This window comes from Chamaea fasciata, unplaced genomic scaffold (assembly GCF_029207755.1).
Source record: "Chamaea fasciata isolate MVZ Bird 193981 ecotype frontalis unplaced genomic scaffold, bChaFas1.0.hap1 SCAF_21, whole genome shotgun sequence".
Taxonomy (NCBI): Eukaryota; Metazoa; Chordata; class Aves; order Passeriformes; family Sylviidae; genus Chamaea; species Chamaea fasciata.
Genome location: NW_027094106.1, coordinates 1,143,683 through 1,162,506, shown reverse-complemented (window position 1 = coordinate 1,162,506; position 18,824 = coordinate 1,143,683). Strand labels below are relative to the sequence as shown.

At 50.4% G+C, this 18,824-nt stretch overlaps 1 protein-coding gene across 1 annotated transcript in view; it reads left to right on the top strand.

The window, feature by feature from the left end:
* GALNT17 (polypeptide N-acetylgalactosaminyltransferase 17) overlaps positions 1-18,824 on the top strand; it is a 199,352-nt gene that overhangs the window by 130,209 nt on the left and 50,319 nt on the right. Inside the window, exon 6 of the mRNA XM_066201892.1 lies at positions 4,206-4,323. Coding sequence (XP_066057989.1) covers positions 4,206-4,323 — 118 coding nt within the window. The remainder of the gene's footprint in view (positions 1-4,205; positions 4,324-18,824) is intronic.

Below are 18,824 nucleotides of genomic sequence, written 5' to 3'. Positions count from 1 at the left end.
AGTTTTAAGGTCTTTCCAGCCTAACCCTTTCCATGATTCCATGCTTGTGAGATGTGTGAATTCAGTGGGTTGAATGAGAAATGGCAAGGTTGGGAGAGGGACAAAGAACTTCCTTCCGGGCAGGGACAGGACTGTCCCAAAGGCTCCAAGTGTGAGGCAGTGCCTTGTGCTGTGGAAGGTGAGCAACTCCATGATCCAAGTTTATTAGAACCAGCAGCAGTTTAACAGGAACTGGACACCCTGGAAGTTCTTCCAGTCTGTTCTCAGCCTCTTGCAGTCAATGGTAAACCCACTAATTATTTTTTTAATATCTTTTTTCTACATATTTTATAACCTGCTCTTTAGTGTAGAATTGGAAGCCAAATCCAATTGTGGGGGAAAATTAATTTCCTTGAATCGAAGGAGTAATCTCCTTGAGACTTTTTAATCATTAGATGATAACTGTGAACTAAAGAAAGGAAGACCATTAAAATAACTTAATAGAGCAGGATAAACGTTTTTTCCCTGTATCTCCTTCATCTTTATTTAGAGATCCATGAGGAGGATATTTCATAAAAGCTGCTCTTCTTGACCTTTCTTCGGTCGTTCTTATAGAGGAACCAACCAAAAGAATGGCAAGGAAGTAACACTGTGGAGTTCTGGATACAAACCCAGTAATTCTGCTCAACATCTCTGCTCTTCCTGCCAAATTCTGCTTTGCCTTTCTCATTACAGGGAGAAAAGCTATCGGGACAAATAAAAATGCATTTGGCTGAGCTGGGTGATTTTTAAAAACAAGCTGTGTTAATGCTTTTAATTAAGGGGCAGAGGAACAAGAGGTTTTATCAGCTCTTTGTCTGCAGGCCATTATTTCGTTGGGGATGAGCAATCCATTATTGTCAGCGGCCACTTTTTTGAGGGATTTGCTCCCAAATCAAATGGTGTTTTTATTTAAATTGTTGAGCGCCGCTTGATTCCTCATTTATTTAATGTGGAGGCATTGTTACAGAGGAGAATGGAGCACTTCATTTGGATTGCTGAGGGACCAGGAGCGGTGCCTCGGGAGCTTCCCGGTGTCCTGGGCTGGAACGGCATATGCAGCACAATGAGGAAGGGGAAAACCTGAAGGTCAAGTTGATAAAGCCCAGTTAAGCTGTTTCCGAGAGAATTTTGGGAAGGATTGATGGCTCTGTGCTTTATAAAGGGAAGTCATGTTGCGGAGTCTCAGGAAGGAATTGTTCCCTGGGAGGGTGGGCAGGCCCTGGCACAGGGTGCCCAGAGCAGCTGTGGCTGCCCCTGGATCCCTGGCAGTGCCCAAGGCCAGGCTGGACACTGGGGCTTGGAGCAGCCTGGGACAGTGGGAGGTGTCCCTGCCATGGAGGGGGTGGCACTGGATGGGCTTTAAGGTCCTTCCAACCCAACCCAACCCAACCCAACCCAACCCATTCCATGATTTATAAGGAACAGTGAAAGAAGCTCTCAGGGTACTGCTCCTGTTCATGGCTCCTGAGCTGTTTCCAGTCCATAAAACCTCATTTTCCTGGTTGAGAGTTCCCACTGACCCACATTACTGGGTCCAAAATGTAGTTTCCTTTGTCTGAAACTTTCTCCTGGATTCTTTTTCTGGCTTTTACCTCTTCTCTGAGTGCCTCTAACAGGTTTTGACAGGAGAAGTCAGAGGTTTCCACACCTATTCCCACTGGAGGAGATAAACCGGGTTGTTCATACTCTGGATAAAACCAGGGCAATTTTCCCTTTTCTTAAATTCCAGGAGGTAATCAAGGATAATGGAACTATTAGATTTGGCATCTGTAAGGTGGTTATCATTTCAGAAGGAATTGTTTCTGTTAATGGCAGTTAACTTGCTACAAATAAAACAAGAGAATTGAAATCTTAAGTACCAGAGTGGCAGCAAACCATGAAACATTATCCTGCTCCGTGGAAGGAAGGCTGAGCCAGCTGTCAGGGAAGAAATCTATTGGAAAAACCCTCTGATGGATTCCAATTGGAACTAATTGAACGTGGCAGCAGCATCCAGCTCTTTTGCTTTCTATTAGAAACATTAAAATGTCTATAAATAATAATATTAAAGCGGGCAGAAGCTTTCATCCAAGGAACTCGTGGTTTTCATCAGGATGAGTTTGGTGGCTGTTGGTGGAGCTGAGCTGTGAAATCCTTGGAATTACTGAGCTGCCCTGGGGGGCCCAGGAGCTCCTCAGGCAGATTTGGGCCAGAGGTTTGGATGGACAGCTGGAGAGCCTTGCTGTCTGTGAGCCGGGTCTGGGGAATTCAGGGCTGTTCTCCACCGCTGCAGGCCAAACCTGCTCAGTCCAGCCTTGGAGGTGCTCCACAGCATGGAACAGGGCTGGAATGGGCTTTGAGCCAGGGTTTGGGGGCTGCTCTTACAACACAGGATCCCATTGCCCCCTCAAGAGCAGCTTCGCTCTGGAGAACAGGCATTCCTAAGGGGTGTGGGATTTCTATGGGTTCGCAGAGGTGATGGGCATCCCATCCCCTGTTCAGAGCTCAGGGTGGGCAGGGGAGTCCCGAAGCTCCCAAAAAATCAAACTCTGGCTGGACCTCGCTGTAAAATTCGCTGACACTTCCCTGCTGGACTGAGTGGATCCCTGGGTTTTTCTTCACAGCATGGATTCAAAGAGCAGCAGTCAAATGGGAGAATGCTTTTCCTGTTTCTGTTTCAGCACAGGGATTATCCCAGGGGCAAACTCTGCACACACCATGACAGCAGCAGCTCAGAGTGTCCTCAAGCAGCACGAGCAGAACCACTCGGGATTGTTCAGTGCTCTGGGCAAAGTGCAGTTATATGGAGAGGGTCAGAAGGGCTAAGAACTCCAAAAATCCCCTGCAATGTGATCTCAGAGTGTGAATTAGAACTGCAGCCTCATCTCAGGGCAGCTGTCGCAGCTGGAGAGCTGGTCCAGGGGTTTGCGAGTAATGAGAGTCATTAGTAAACACAACCAGCTATAATGTCCTTAAAATTGCACAGTTATTACAAATTAACCCCTGGCACTGTGTTTGCCTTCCCTCCTCGTGCTATTCCATTGATGCTCCCAGTTTTCTGTGTTATTTCCCTGCCCACTCCCTGTTCCTGGCTGCTCCTGCAGCTGAGAGCTCTGAGCTGGGGGGCACGAGGTGGAGGATGGATGTGACAACTTGATCCCTGACCCAGAGCCCTGCTGATACTGGGGGAACTGGCAAATGACCCCACAGATGCTTCTGCAAACAGTTTTTAAAGGATTTGTTTCTGCAAATTTGCAGTGAGCTTGTTGCTGGTGGCGATGGCTCCTTTTCCAAAACGCTCCTTCCTGGAATACCCTAAAACAACCCATCCTAAAGTCTGCTCTGTTCAGACATGCTGGAAGTACGAGAAGGGAAAGGCCTTTAGTGTATTTCCTTCGCTTATGGGCAGAGGTTGTGCCCTTGTCCACAGACACCCCGAGGTATTTCCAGCAAAGCACGGCCTGAGAGCTCCTCCACAATTAACTCCAGGAAAACCTTTCTCCAGTCTGTACAGGCTGAAATGAGCTTGGATTTCGGACAGTGCAGAGAGTGGTTTCCCCTAGGGGAAGAAGAAAACCCCTGCTTGAGGCCCTGGGAAGCACCTTTCTAAGTACAGAAAGCAAGAGGCTTACTCACGTGCTCCCTCAGTTCAAGTATGCAAACTGTTGCTGGAAAGTTCCTCGTTCTTTGTGTTACCATAGGTTGATTTTTGGTGCAGGAATTTTAATATTCCTAATCCTTCTCCCCTGTTGGATCCTTCCTTCATACCCTGCCTTAACTGCTCCCCAAACCGGGAGGCAGAAATTCCCCTGTCTGAGGCTGGACTCTGCTTTTTGCCCCTTTTTACGGTTCACTCCATCTATAGGGGATGCCTTTTTGTTTGTTATTTTGGCATTCCTGAATTCTGTTTGTGGACAGCTGGATCAGGGCTGCCTCTATCAAGTCGCCATCGGGGCAGAGTCCTGAGGAATCTCAAAGGGATCTCCCGAGGAATCTCAAAGGGATGTGATTGCCCAGGCTCGGATCCCCGGGAGTTTCAGGACAATTCATTGCAGTGGTAGAACAATGTCTTCCAAGGCACGCTGCCGTGCGGATTCTGGGCTGAGCAGTGGTGGGAGGCAGCTGAAGCCGTCGGCTGGGCGGCAACGAGCCGTGGCCCAGCAGGGATAACCTGACCGTGTGCTCCTGTGGCTCTCTCCGTGCAGGACCCCGGCCATGATCGGCTGCTCCTTCGTGGTCAACAGGAAATTCTTCGGGGAGATCGGCCTGCTGGACCCCGGCATGGACGTGTACGGAGGGGAGAACATCGAGCTGGGCATCAAGGTTTGTGCCACCTGGGCGGCAGAATGTCACCCCACGGTGTTGTCAGGACCCCAAAGCTTTCACTGAGTGGGCCTGGACAGTTTCTGGAATCCCACAGGGGAGCTGGGAGGTGGTGGCGTTCACAGCGTTTTAATTTCACTTCAAGGGAAAAAAATGACTTGGTTTTAGGGATGACTTGAATTTTTTTCCTTGGGTTCCGGTCTGTGTGATCTGATGCAGGAAGCTGCTGAAATGAAATGGCATTTCCAGCTTGAACCTGGCTGTGTTGATCTTAAATACCAGGAAGAACACAGTTGGGTGAGCAGTGTTCGTGGGTGCTGGGGCTCCTGTGAGTGTCTCAGGAAGACACAAAGCCTGAAAATATTTCCCAGGCATGTAGCATCTGCAAAGAAAACGTGCTCACGAGCACAAAACCTGCTTTGAACAGTGAAACTCTACAAGCCAGATTTCAGAGCTGCCTCAGTGCGTCCCCCCTGACAACATCCCTTGATTACTGTGTACAATATTCGATCTGGCTTAGTGATTCAAGTGTTTACACACACTGAAGTGATTCATAAGTGATGAATTCCATGTTCAGAGTAACCTGGGATGGCAGAGTCTGTGGAGATTCTCCCAGGCATGGTTTGGAGTACGACACTTGAGCATTAACGAGCTGATAGGGAGAGGCTGGAGACTTCTAACTGGAAAATTGCATTGATTGTGATGTTGTAGAAATGAAAAATCATTGTTCAGCTCTGAGATTTACCAGAGGATATTTGCTTTGCTGGCAAGGCACAGGAAACTTAGGAAATCTCTTGTTGTTGGGTATGGGGAGCAATAATCTCACTTAAACAAGGGAGTGGAAATTAAAGGCTTTCAGTGTGCCACAGAGCTCCTCTCCTTGTGAAGTAATTACTGCTCATCCTGCAGTGGGGCTGGACAGATCCTTCCCCAAACCCAGCTCCTCTCGCAGCCCTCCTGGTTTGTTGGGATTTGGGATTTCTGGTCTCATTGTGGAGGTGCTCTTTGCACAATAATTCAGCTCATTTGCTTGGTATGGGGGGATTTCATTGAAGATTGGCTTCTTAACTGGAAAAATCAGACGGATGTCTCAGAGAGAGGGGTGAGCATTTGTCCTCTTCTTTTTCATGTGCTGAATTTTTTAGAAAGGCCAATAAACATCCTTTTGGGAAAAAAAAAAACCAAAACCAAACCTTCTCTTCCCCAAGTGACTTTCCCAAGCTTAGTTTCTTGGACAGACATTTTCACACTCATGCTGTGTGTTCTGGTCAAGGTTTTTAAACTACTGGTGGTTTTGAGAGCCAGAGTACAGGAATCTGCCTTGTGAGGCTGCAGAGAAAGTAGAATTTTAAAGATACTTGAGCTCCAAAAATCTTTTTGTGGGTGTTTTTTCCTCTTTTGCCTGATAAGTGGCTGTGTGGAGTCCCAAAAGTAACTTGGAGGTTCCTTGGTTGTTTCAGTGATTCCTGGATGAAAATAAAGGCAGAAAATGTTTCTTTTTTGATGATGGTGCAATCTCCATCATTGTTCTGAGAATCCTGGGACATTTTTAAATGTTTTCTGGGTGTAATTGTCCCTCTCTGCTCTGCACTGGTGCAGCCTCATGTCAAATCCTGGCAGCAGTTTTAGCACGAGAATATCTGAAAAATCTAAAGCCAGAACTGCCCAAGGAACAAAAATGAAGTTATAGGCTCATTGAGGCTACAAGGAGGACATGGAAAATTTGCAATGTTTCAGGCAAAAGCACAAGCTAACCCTGTTAGGGGAAATTAAATTGAGGAATCTGAATAACAGATTGAAATAAAGAATTGAGCAGGTTGGGCTGGACTAACGTGGAAGGGCCAAAGCCATGTACAAGAGTCCTGTTTCATTAATGTGCTTCAGGGTGGGGGAGTCCCCATCCCTGAGGGGTTTAACAGTGGGCATGTGGCACTTGGGGACATCGTGCTGGTGGCTCTGGTGGCCTTGGTAGTGCTGGGGGCACGGTTGAACCCAAAGATCTCCGAGAAACTTTCCAACCTAAAGAATTTCATGAGTCTGTAAGTGCTGTAAAATGAGCTGTGCTGTGCCTGTTGTGGAGAAATATCTGGGCCTTATGTTTCTTTCAGCTGCTGAGTTTAGGGAGTTAAATGAGAAAAATCCTGCAGGAGCCTCTTAAACCCCCCCTAAAAACCCCTGAAACACCAGTCCTGTTCACAGGGTGGCTCTGGGCTCCTCCCTGTGCCCTCTGGGACTCCGTGCTGTGTCCCTTTGTCCTGGCCCAGCTCAGCTCCTGCTCTCTCTGAACAAGCTTTGGGCCAACTCTTTACCTCTTTCCTGTTCTGGAGGAGTTTCTGCTCTGATTTCATCAGCCTGGTGCCCGATTCTCATGGTTTGAAACTGCTGCTGCTGCTGCTGTGGATCCCCAGCAGCTCCAAGTGGGAATTTTGGCCCAGAGACTTCGTTCCCCATCCCTGCTCCTCCTGCTGGAAAGTTTTCGTTTCTTTGGGAGCTGTTTGTGGCGCTGGGTTTCAGTGAGTGTGACTAAGTGGGGAGGCTGGCTGTGCTCTGTGCCTGCCTCGTGCTCTGCAGGGAGGCTTAATGGCTTTTCATGGTTAGTCACAGACATTCCCTAAAGATGCTCCATAAAATTGTGCGTATCTGTTGGAATAAAGATGCCAAAGTCTGTGCCATGGCTGCTGCTGCAGTTTCAAAGTCTGGGATGGGCTGCAAGGTTGTTTTCAGAGTATTTTGTGCTTGTGTCATGCATTGCTAATTAAAGTTATTTGAGTTGTCTTTTCGAGATTAATTTAATCAATGGGGATATTATTACTACTTTGATGGTATCATTTGTACAAATTGTCACTTGAAGAAGGCAATTAACTGAGAATGCTTATTAGCTGATCCATTCCACACCTTATTTGTGCAGTAGGAATCGATCATTGGATTCATTAAGTCAAACACAATTCAGGGATCCCTTTGAGGTTTAACCACTGACTCGAGCTGCTTTTACTGCTGCTGTTAGATTGGCTGAGGGTCGGCTTGGATCCGTAAAAGTACTTCCAGAAGAAAAGCTGGCATCTCCTCTTAATATCCCAGACTTCCATCCCGCAGATTTGTCCTCTGAATCCAGCAAGGCGGGTCATGGTGCTGCCAGGCCAGAGGATTTATGTGCACAGAGCACATGGAGTGGCATTCCCGTGGCATGGGAATCATGGAATAGTTGGGTTGGGAGGGATGTTAAAAACCATCTCACCCCACCCCTGCCATGGCAGGGACACCTCCCACTGTCCCAGGCTGCTCCAGCCCCAGTGTCCAGCCTGGCCTTGGGCACTGCCAGGGATCCAGGGGCAGCCACAGCTGCTCTGGGCACCCTGTGCCAGGGCCTGCCCACCCTCCCAGGGAACAATTCCTTCCCCATACCCCATCCATCCCTGCCCCCTGGCAGTGGGAAGCCATTCCCTGTGTCCTGTCCCTCCATCCCTTGTCCAAGGTCTCTCTCCATCTTCCTTGTTGGCTTCTTCAGGTCCTGTAAAGCCACAGTGAGGTCACCCCGAAGCTTCTCCTCTCCAGGCTGAACATTCCCGATTTTCCCAGCCTTTCCTGAGTGCTCCATGTGGGGCTTTGAAAATAAAAGGGTACAACAAGGCCATATCGTTGTCAGAGGGGATTTTAGCAGTCGGAGCCTCCTGCTGCAGCTGCTGAGGACAAAAGTGACTCCCCTGCCCTGGCAGGGACATCGATCCTCCCGGGGTACCCCGGCTCTGTCCCCTCAATTTCAGAAACTCTCAGAAGAGATTTAGTCACCTTTCAGTGGGACACATCTCCTGCCATGAAGGAGCCTGGTTTGTTGCTGTGAGTGTGAATATTCACATGCTGAAAGATTGAAAGGGGGTCAGGCAAAAGAATGAAAGGAAAACTGTCCACAAGGTGTGTTTAAATACCACACAGGAGCCTGACTCTGCACATCCAAATCCTTCTCTTCCTGCATGGATTTTCCATGAAATGATGCTGTGTCTTCCTGTTAAGAAACAAATAGTGAGGGTGTTCAGAGCAAGCATCTTTCAGCACCTGTGGGGCCTGAGGTGAGGGCTGGGCAGCCTGGATCCCATGGGAGCACAGGGAGGATGGCACAGCTGCCAGCTGGGAGAAAGATGCTTTGATTTTATTTTTTTGTTTTTGTTTTGCCCTCTGATTTTATAAAAATAAATCCACTGCAAGCACAGATTGGCCTTGCCAGCCTCTCTGGGAACAGACTCCATGTGGCTTTACATGGAATTGTCATGGAGAGTGGTGGGTGGGAGTGTAACAGGGGGCCCACAGGTTCCATTGTTGGATGGAGGTTTGGCTGGGTTTGTGCTTGCGTGGAACTTGCATCTGAAAAACACTCAGTGCCTGTCACCAGGATGGGAAAAGCATCCTTGGTTAGGGTGGAATTTGTTTTTGTAATGTCACATTTTGCCTCTGCCGCATGTCCTTGGAAACGCTGGGATTTTGATCATCCTCCAGTGTCTCTGTCTCCCTCTCAGTGCTTCTGAATAATGAATGACACTCTGGGAGCTGACAACAGCCTGCACCCCAAATCCCTGCTCAAGCACTCTGACCATCAGTGCCAGGTGCGCGTCCCAGCGTTCCCAGGGACTGTCACCTCCCCTGGCACAGCCAGGGATGCAGGACGCGGAGCAGGATGTGTGGGATCCAGGAGCTGGGGATGATGCATTGTTTGGAAAGCAGGAGGCTGGAAAGCCTGTAATTTATTCCTGATAAATTCATCAGGCCTTCAGGGTTCACTCCCTTCACAGGAGTCAGGGATGAGTCCAGGTCCTTGTGGGCTTTTTCCTCCACCTCGCTTTGAGGAGACTGAATTAGCCATGGATTGTCTGGTTCTGCAGGGAAGGGCTTTTCTGGGAAGTGTGGGAACAAAGCAGCTCAGATCTCTGGGGGGTGGCCTTGGGGGAGCACAGGCAGAGTCTGCTGCAGGTGTCTGTCTCTCTGTCTGTGTTTGGCTGCAGGTGCGGGCACACCTGGCTGCAGGGAGGGAGGAAATGTGCCCTGGGTGAACTGAAGGCTTTGGGGTAGAATTCCCAGGGCTTTCATTCTCTGGGGACTGTGTGCTGTTCAAGCAGCCACCCTTTGACATCCCTGAGGGGCTGAGATCTTCCCAAAATCGGTCAGGTGGAGATGAAGCAGGGCCAGTGGAGGGGATGCTCGGGTGGGGCTGTTGGCAGGGGAGAATCACGGAATCCTGAAATGGTTTGGATTGAAGGGACCTTTAGGATCATCTGATCCCACCCTTCCATGGCAGGGACACCTTCCACTGGCCCAGGCTGCTCCAAGCCCCAGTGTCCAGCCTGGCCTTGGGCACTGCCAAAGCCACAGCTTCTCTGGGAATTCCATCTCAAACCCTCCCCACCCTCCCAGGGAGCAATTCCTGCCCAATGTCCCATCCATCCCCCTGGCAGTGGGAAGCCATTCCCTGTGTCCTGCCCCTCCATCCCTTGTCCCCAGTCCCTCTCCAGCTCTCCTGGAGCCCCTTTAGGCCCTGGCAGGGGCTCTGAGCTCTCCCTGGAGCCTTCTCCTCTCCAGGTGAGCACCCCCAGCTCTGCCAGCCTGGCTCCAGCCCTGGAGCAGCTCCAGGGCCTCCTCAGGACTTGCTCCGTGTCCTTCCTGTGCTGGGACTCCAGAGCTGCACCCACTCCAGCAGGGTAGGAAACTCTGTGCTCATCTATCAGGGAAAGAAATGTTGCAGTTAGAGCAAGATGGGGAAAGAGCAACAGGAAAACCACTAAAACCTGGAGAGATTTTATTTATCAGCCATGGGAGTTGCATCTGATCTGTGGGATGGGGCTGCGTGGGGGTGGATCCATCTCCAGGCACAAGGAGCATGGAGCTGCTACCCCAGACCTGCTGATGCCTTGCAGGACCTTGGAGACTCCTGCAGCTCAGCAAACACCAGAAAAAAAAAAAGAAAGAAAAGAAAAAAAAAAAAAAAGAGGTTGAAACAATCAAACAAAAAACCCCACAACCCAAACTTGCCAGCGATATAAACTCAGGGCCAGTATTTTATAAATATTTTATCTGACAGGCACCAAAATCCAGTTAGAAATTGGGGCTTAGGGATGTTTCCAAATAAAAAGCAAGTTAATTTGGAGGGAAATAGGACTAGGGTAGGACTGACCTGGGAAAAGCTCTTAGAATCACTGACACACCAGGAATACACAACCTCCATCTGTTTGTTTGTACCTGTACCCCTGTTAGAGGAGATTTTGCTCTTCAGAGTGACTGGCGTGGTTGGAAGAAATATTTCCACCCCTGAACAATATCCAATCACTGCCTGCATTTATTTTAAGAGCAGGAATCAGCACAAGTGTGAGTTCAGCTCTGAGGTTTGGCATTCGAGCTGTCAGCTCAGGATTTACGGTGGGTGCTTGAGGGTGCTTTAGCTGAAGCTCTGCTCTCGTTCTGTAAACTGGTAAAATGCTTTTCCTCCCAACCTTCTCCGTGGGGATGGAGCCGTGCTTGGATTGTTTCTGAGCAGGAGCTGATGGGGTTGTGGCTGTCCCTCCTGGGGAAGGGGGTGGCAGGAGACCCCCAGCTCAGTTCCCTCCTGATGGCAAAGGATTTGTCATCCCTGTTATCTGCTGGCAGATGGGACAGGTAGGGCAGGGAGAAATCTTCAGCCCAGCTGGTTCTCCTCTTGTCCTTGACAAGTTGATTATTATGCTGGGAAGACTCTGATCATCTTTGCTGGGAAATGTGATGGCTCTGCCCGTGCAATAGCCGTGTGAGAGTCATTGGTGGGTGAAGAAATCCATTTCGGGACTCAGCCATGCCTTGTTGTCACTTGAAACTCTGGCAGGTGTCAACTTTTTACTGATTTTCATGTGATTGGTGTCTCTGGCAGGCAGTGGTGGGGATTTCTCAGGGGTTGGTTTAACACTGGGCCATGGTCAGAGCCCATCCAGGGGCCTGGATGGTGAAATGCAGATGTGGAGAGCAGGACCAGCATCCCTGTGGCTGTTGGGCTGTGGGGAGCAAGGACAACTGGCTGGGCAGGTTCATGGATTTGGCAAAGTTTGCTTTCTTTGTGCTCCTCACCAGTGGGTTTCAGAAACCCTGGGGAGCTCCTGCCGTGCTCGGCTTTGGTCTAACTCTGCTCCTCCTCAACAGGACTCGTCCATGCTGCTCTTTCCACTCCATTCTGGTGAGGTTTGGATTCCCCTGCTGCAGGATTTGGCCCTCACTGACTCCACTGAGGCTGCTCCAGACTCCTCAGGCAGGTGCTCCCACCCCTGCCCACACCCAGGCTGGGGACACCAGAGACACCTCCAGTGTCCCCAGGACAGTTGGGTTTTGATTTTCCATCCCACACTGGTTTTTTTGGGCATTACTTCCATCACTTTCACTTCTCCTGGGCTTTCAGCTCTCCATCCTCTGTGGGGAAAGAGGCAGCTGAGTCTGCACTGAGTGCCACATGTCCCTTGGACACCTCCAGGGATGGGGACTCCAAACCTCCCTGGGCAGTTCCAGTGCCTGACGGCCCTTTCCAGGAAGAAATTCCTCGTGATGTCCAAGCTGGTGCAGCTTGAGGCTGTGTCCCTCGTTCCCTGGGAGCAGAGGCTCCGTGGCAGTGCTGACTGGGGTGCTCAGGCACCCCTTCATCTGCATCCCCAGGGATCCCTCAGTGCTGCCCCATCCAGGACCTGGCCCCAGGCACTCCTTGCTGGTGTGGGGAGGATTCAGGGACTTCCCTGCAGCAGGAGCTGGCATGCAGGGGGCCAGCAGGGAAATAAATCATTGAAATTCCAGCATCCTGCAAGGTGCACTGCTCCCCTTCTTTATTGGCCCCCTGGGTTCTGGGCCAGCCCTTCCTGTCCCCATTGCCTGGGCCGTGGGCACATTTCCAGCCCTGAGATCTCATTGCTGTGGGGATGATGCATGGGCTGGAGCAGCCCTGGCTCCCCCAGGGCCTGCAGGCTGCAATTGGGTCAGGAATTGCTGAGCTGCAGCAACGTTAGGCCCTCTGGAAGCTGTTTTATAGCAGCTCTCCCTGGAGGACAACTGTCCTCCAAAGTATTCCTGGGTGCCTGGAACAGCCTCTGGAGTCTGCCCTCACTCTTCGCTGTGCAAGGTGAGCGTCAGCACATTTGCTCTGTGCATGTGCTGCAGTGTCTGGGATATAAATTATCCCATAAACCAGAAAAAACAGGCTTGTCTCTCCCTAAAATCCAACTCCCAGAAAAGCTGAACTTTGTCTTCTGACAAAAAAAAAAACCAAAACCCACTCTTGGGGAATGCCAAGGAAAATGTGACACCAAGAAATGAGGCTCGTAATGAACTGAGGTGAGGAATGACGAGTTTTTTCATCCCCTTATATTCCTAAAGCCTTTGGAAAGCTCCCTGCCTGTCATGACTGCAAAGCAAAGGGATTTTTTTGTGGTTTTATCTGTCCTTTCTTATGAGCAGCCTCCCTTGTGATGCACCTGCTGGCGCTGTGGGACACGCACGTCCCTTCCCACCTCAGCCAGAGACACAAAGTTGATTTTTTCCCTCTTCTGGTGTCTGGTGACGCAGGCAGGGCAGGAGCAGCCCTGTCTCACTGGGTGTTGGCTTTTTCCAGACTTTATCTTCATTGACTACAGATTTCCCCTAAGCTCGAGGATTATTCCTGGGAAGGTGTAATCAATGCTGTTGCGCTCCTGTGATTTTTCAACCCAAAACCACAGAGTTAAAAATTCCCAAGCAGCTTTTAGTGTGTTTGGGGTGTCCATGAGGCTTTGCTGTTGTCCTCTCTCAAGGACTTGGAGGTCAAACCTGTTCATTTTTACAAACACCCCCCTGTTTTCCACGAGCCCTGGCTGCAGATGAGGCTCTCAGAGCTGGTTAAGCTGCATTTCCTTCTCATCCGAGCTCCTCCTGGACAGGGAATGCAGCTGGAAGGCAGCTGACAGCTTGATGAGATGGCAAGGAGCAGACTGACAGCATTTCCCTGCCCACATCCATCCCAGCCCCGCAGAGTCAGCAGGAAATTGCAGCGACAATAACAGAGTTTGTGACCCACCGTTGCCCAGCCCTGGAGCGGGCAGCTGCGCTCGGGGAGACCTTTCTGCCCTTCCTCCTGCCTCCTCCACATCCCATGTGGCCGCAGGACCCAGCATCTCCTCCTGCATCCCCCTTGGACCCCCGAACCCCTTGGACACCCCAATCCTTGTTTTGGGGGTCACTTGAGAGCCCCGTGCTTGGTGCCAGCCCGGGGCCAGGCTGGATGGCCGGTGCCACTCGCAGCCCCCAGTGTCTGGCTCCAGTCCCCGCCGCTGCCTTTGCCTGTGCTGGGCCCGCTCCCTGCTGCACGTGTGGAGGGCACAGCAGGGATGTCAGCACCGTCCTGCCTGGCTCCAGGGCTTTGGGAAAAGCTCTGGAAGATCCCTGTGGGACTGTGCCACGTCCAGCCCGCGACTGGCTCTGATCCAGACAAATCCTTGAGCTCCCTGTGCCTGATGTGCCGTGTTCAGGTGGATTTTGTGTGCCTGCAGCTCGTTTGGGGTAGGAATTGCAGCAGCTCCTGGGTGTAGGAAAGGTGTTGGCATCCTTGGGCTCTGCCAGGATCGCTGGCAGCGCTCAGGAGCAGCAGCTCCTTTGGTCCTCTCAGACTCACTGGCTCCCTTCTCCCACAGCTTTCCCAGTACTGGCAGACCTGAAGGACTGCTTCAGTGCAACAAGGAGGAGAAAATTCCCAGCCAAATTCAGTGGGAGCTCATCATTTCTCTCCTCCAGCCATCCTGGAAAACCTCCCCTTTCCTTCCATGAGCAGGAGGAGCCTGGCACTGAGTGTGTGTCCCTCGATGTGACACCGCTGAGCCCTGCCCTGAGCAGCCCTGAGATAACAGTGGGAACAAGAATTGACATTTCCCAGTGCACGGAGCCCTGTCTGGAGTGTCCTTGTGAGTCCCATGGAGCTCTGTGGGGCTCCTTCTGAGCAGCATTCCCGGCTGGAGCTTCCTGGGAAGGGACTTCCCTCCCAGCAGTGAATGTTCTGCCTTCTCTGAGGTGGTTCATTGTTCACAGCCAGACTGCTGGCTCTGAGCTGATCTGGTGGCTTCGATGCACCACTGCCTAAGGCCTGAGAGGTGCTCAGCCTCCTTTATCCCTGTCCTGACTCCAGGGTTTCCTCAGCAGGGAAGATGCTGCTGCTCCACCTCCTCAGCAGCCCCGTCCTGCTAGAGCTCACCTGCTCTCCTGCCTCAAATTCCAGAAGGATTCAGTGGGTCACTCAGCCTTCCTTGGCTTTGGCTAAAAACTGCCCCTGAGGCACTGGCTGCCATGGAACTGAAGGATCTATTGGGGGTTTTCTGCTCCAGGACTGGAACAGCATTTCCTGTCTCTCCCTGAGCTGGTTGGAAGCTGCTGGTGCAGGAAGCAGATCAGAAAATGAAATGAAATTAAATTGCTCCTCTGACTGCCCAGGCTGGGATCCAGCAGAGCAATTAACTTCCATCCACCTGGGCAGCCCTTTTCATTTTGGTGGTACTATTTCACCTGCTTAAGTGCACTTCTGGATCGAGGCCTCTGGAGCTGAACTTGAGCCATAAGGGTTAATCTTTCCAGAATTAAATTTTTCCTTTAGAAGGAAAGAAGGTGTTGTTCCTCATCCCTGCCCCTCCAAACAGTGCTTCCATTTGATGAGCTAATTAACTCATCTGGCTTTAAAATACAAGTACATCCTTCTTGGCTTTTGTCATGTGTCACCACCTTCTTAGGAGTTATTATGTCTTGTTTACACAGAAAATACAGAAGGAGAGAAGTGAACCTGTTCAGTGCTTGAATTTATACACAAAGCCTCAGTACCAAACTCGTTATTTCATATTCATCTACAGACACAAAATACATGTTAATTAACCAAAGTGCTGCCAGTGGGCATATGCAAATGAAGTGGCATCAATCAGGCCAGGATTCCTTTTTTTATTTTATTTTTTTAGTTTTTCCTTTATTAAGAACTACAGCTTTGTGCTGACTGCAGTTCCTTAATATCAGATCTGTGCCTTGAAGCAAAGAGCCTCAGACCCTCCCGGCACTGCAGAACCCACTGGAAACGCTGCAGCTGATAATGAAGATTTCCTGTGTAATCCCAGGGAGGACGGAACTGTCTGGATCTGCCCCGGGCACAGAGAACCCCAGTTTATTTTTCGAGGAGGGGTTTCATTCTGTCAAAGCAGCAGAGTTAAACTGAGAGAGACAATGAGGCATGAATTCACATTTGGACTAAATACATCGAACTTAAGATGGGAGATGGGAGTTGTGAGTCTGCAGCTCTGCTTTTCCGTGGCACACGGTGCCAGCAGGACCCACAGGATCTGCCCTGGCGGTGTGACGAGTGCTTAGAAGGGGATCCTTGTGTCCCCTCCCTGCTCCCTGCGTGCCACTGCCAGAGGCACTGGGGATGCTCCTGGCACCTCAGCTTGGAAATTCCTCAGGTCTGTGCCCAGCGCTTTGCACATCCCCGTCCTGCACATCTCCCAGGGCAGGGCAGGGGGTTCCTGTCTGCGGGAGGAGCTTTGGCAATGAGCAGGCTCCGGGCTGACCTGCATCCAGCATCTCCTTTATCTGATTGTACCTTTGGCATCATTCAAGCAAGCATTGATTGTGCTAAGAGCAGAGCAGTGGCTTTAGAGTTGCTTCGTAGGATGCTTTTTGTTTCCTTCCCAAAGGAAATAATTGGGTATTAGCTGATGAGCCAGGACTGGGGGAAGGTGCTGGAGCCTTTAACGTTTAAGAAAAGCTGGAAAAGACATTGTGAATGATGAAGAAACTTCTTGCTCCCTGGTCTCTCCCATCCCGAGATGTACTGTTGATTTTCACCTTTCAGGTGGCACAGGAAGGTTCCCAGTGTGAACCCCAGCTGCTCTGGGTCCCTCCTGTGCCTGCCCATTTTGTTCCTGGAGCCCTGGACAGAGGGAATTCATCCATATCTCGCGGCTGAACCATTCCTCTGTGATTTTCTGTGCTGTCAGGATGCATTTTCCTCTTTCCAGTCCCCTCCAGTCAGTGTGAGCTGCTCCCCCAGAGTGAACCCAAACCCACACCTGGGGCTCAGCTGTCACCCCCCATTAGGCTGGATTTGGTCAACTCTGCAGCTGTAGAGCTGCAAACAAAGACAAAGTTTGCATCTGGAAGTTCAGTGCTTCTCCTCACCTTCCTGGGATTTGGGGTTTAAATCCATCTCAGTGTACAGAATTACATCTAGTTTCTGTTTAGCATTTTGACGTGGGCCATTTTGAAGCTCTGTGGGTCTGCAACAAGCTCGTGTTCCTTGATGGATTATTCCAGGATCAGGAACCTGGCCCTTGGCCATGGACATTAAACCCCAGCGTTCCTGCGGCTTTGGTTTGTGCTCAGCCAGTTCCAGATCCTGTAACCTCTCACCAGCCTGGTGAACTCAGATTTTGGCAGGAATTGTTTTCTCCTTATCTGTGCTGGTTGCAGAGGGTGCTCAGAGGTGGGGAGTCCCGGGAGATGCCACAGGCATGCCCAGGGGTTGCTGCTTTAATAACCAGCACAGATGTCCTCATTCCACACTTGAAAAGAGCAGAGCTGGAAAAAACCACAGTTTCCTGATGTTCCCAGCAGCTCCTGCCCCGAGCTGCCCTGACAAAGCCCCTGTGCCAGCCAGGCTTCTTCAGCCACAGCCAAATCCCATCAGAGCAGGGGGATCGTTTCTCCATGGCTTGGCTTTGCCAAAGGCTCTCCCAGCTCCTCCCTGGGCCAACCTGCTGCACCTCCTGGCCCAGGGTTCGTCTCCTGTGCTGGCTGGAGCTGCATCTCCACCTGCTTCTAAGGCCATGGAGCAAAAGCTTCCAAATTCAGCTTACAGGTGGTTCAGAGAGCAGACCTGGGTCCCTGTGGCTGGGGGTGTGGGGGTGGCAGGAGCAGCAGGAGCAGCAGGAGCAGCAGACTCTTTCCAACAGGGCACCTCACTGGTAATTTCTGCTGACAGCCCAAAATCAGCCAAGTGAACCATTTTAAAAGCCCTTCAGAACTGTTCCCTTCCATCATTTGCTGCTTTTGTCAGGCACACGGGAGTGTGTCTTGCCATGTCTTTTGTCTCATTTTTACAAGAGTTCTGTTGTCTATTTAGATTAAATTACAGGAGCAAACAGTTGTTCAGGGATTAGCACTGGGATGAGATGAGGAGAGCGTTCAGGAGCAGGAACAGGCTGGTTACCTCAGCAAACAGATTTTTTTTCCCCGCTGTATAAGCTCAGGTGTAGCAGTTGAAGCTGCATCCAGTGTGGGTGCGTCCCCCGTGGAAGGACCAGCCCATGGAGGGTGTGTGGTGTCCCCAGGTGAGGTGAGGGAACGGGGCCAGGTTTGGATTCGGTTGTTTTGGAGTGTTTGGAGCAGGTTGTGCTGCTGTGCCGGGGGCTTGGTTTGAGGAGCCGGTACCAGGGATGTGTCCCCAGCTGGGGCACAGGAGCCCCGGGCCCTGGGGGAGGTGAGGATCCTGCTGGGAACCACCCGGGCAAGAGCCAACTCCCTCGGGAGGGAAAAGCTGCCGACAAAAGGCGTAGGAGGTGTGGGATTTGTGTCATCCCTGCCTCCAAAACCCGCTGGTGGAAATTCACAGCCCAGGCCGGGGAGCTCGGCCCTGTGTCCTGCTTCAAAGCGCCTCTTCCTTCTAAAATCTCTGTTACGTTTAAATTTAAAAACCTTTACAGCAGCTGTATTCTCATTTTTTTTTGGGGGGGGGACACATAGAGACTGAATTCTCCTTCCCCGTTCCCACACCTTTATGTCCAATAAAATTGAGAAGTATCTTCCCAAAAATGAGCAGCCAGGGGAGTGTGAGCCTGGGCTGCCTGGTTTCATTTGCACCAGGGATAGCACTCGCTGTGTTTAATGGATTTGCTTGGCTTTCTGGGACACATTTAAAGGGGAAAATGTGTTTATTGGCATCAAATTTAGAAGACCTGTAACATTTAAGAGGGAGATATGTTTGAAAATGTGATATGAAATGGGGAATTGGCAGTTCTGCTGTCCTTGCAGAAGTTCTGGCAGTTTCACTGACCAGGTTTCTGTAGTGCAGATAGAATCTGAGCCCTGAAAAACTGAATGCATAATAAAATACCTATGGCATGCCATCATTTCTGGTTATGTTACTATAACTGGGGTGTATATCTAAAGGCAATCATCGCTGTAGAGGAGGGAGGATAACACAGAGCTTTAAATTTCATTAGACATTGAAACATCTGAAGGAGGAACTCTAATGGTTATATATAATAAACCTCTTTTTTATCTTCCCATAAAATTGTATCTCTTTTCCTTTTTCCCCTCAAGTTGAGCTGCCTTGCGGTGTGCAGCGTTCTGAAATAAATCGATGATTAACTAAACAACAGGAATTCATAAACCTCCTTATTTTATAGCAACATTTAAGGTAGTGCACAGTGCATGCTCCCCAAGCTGATCTACGCCCTCAGGTCCATTATCTGAGCTGTAGATAAATGAGGAGTTATGTCTGCTGGAGGTTA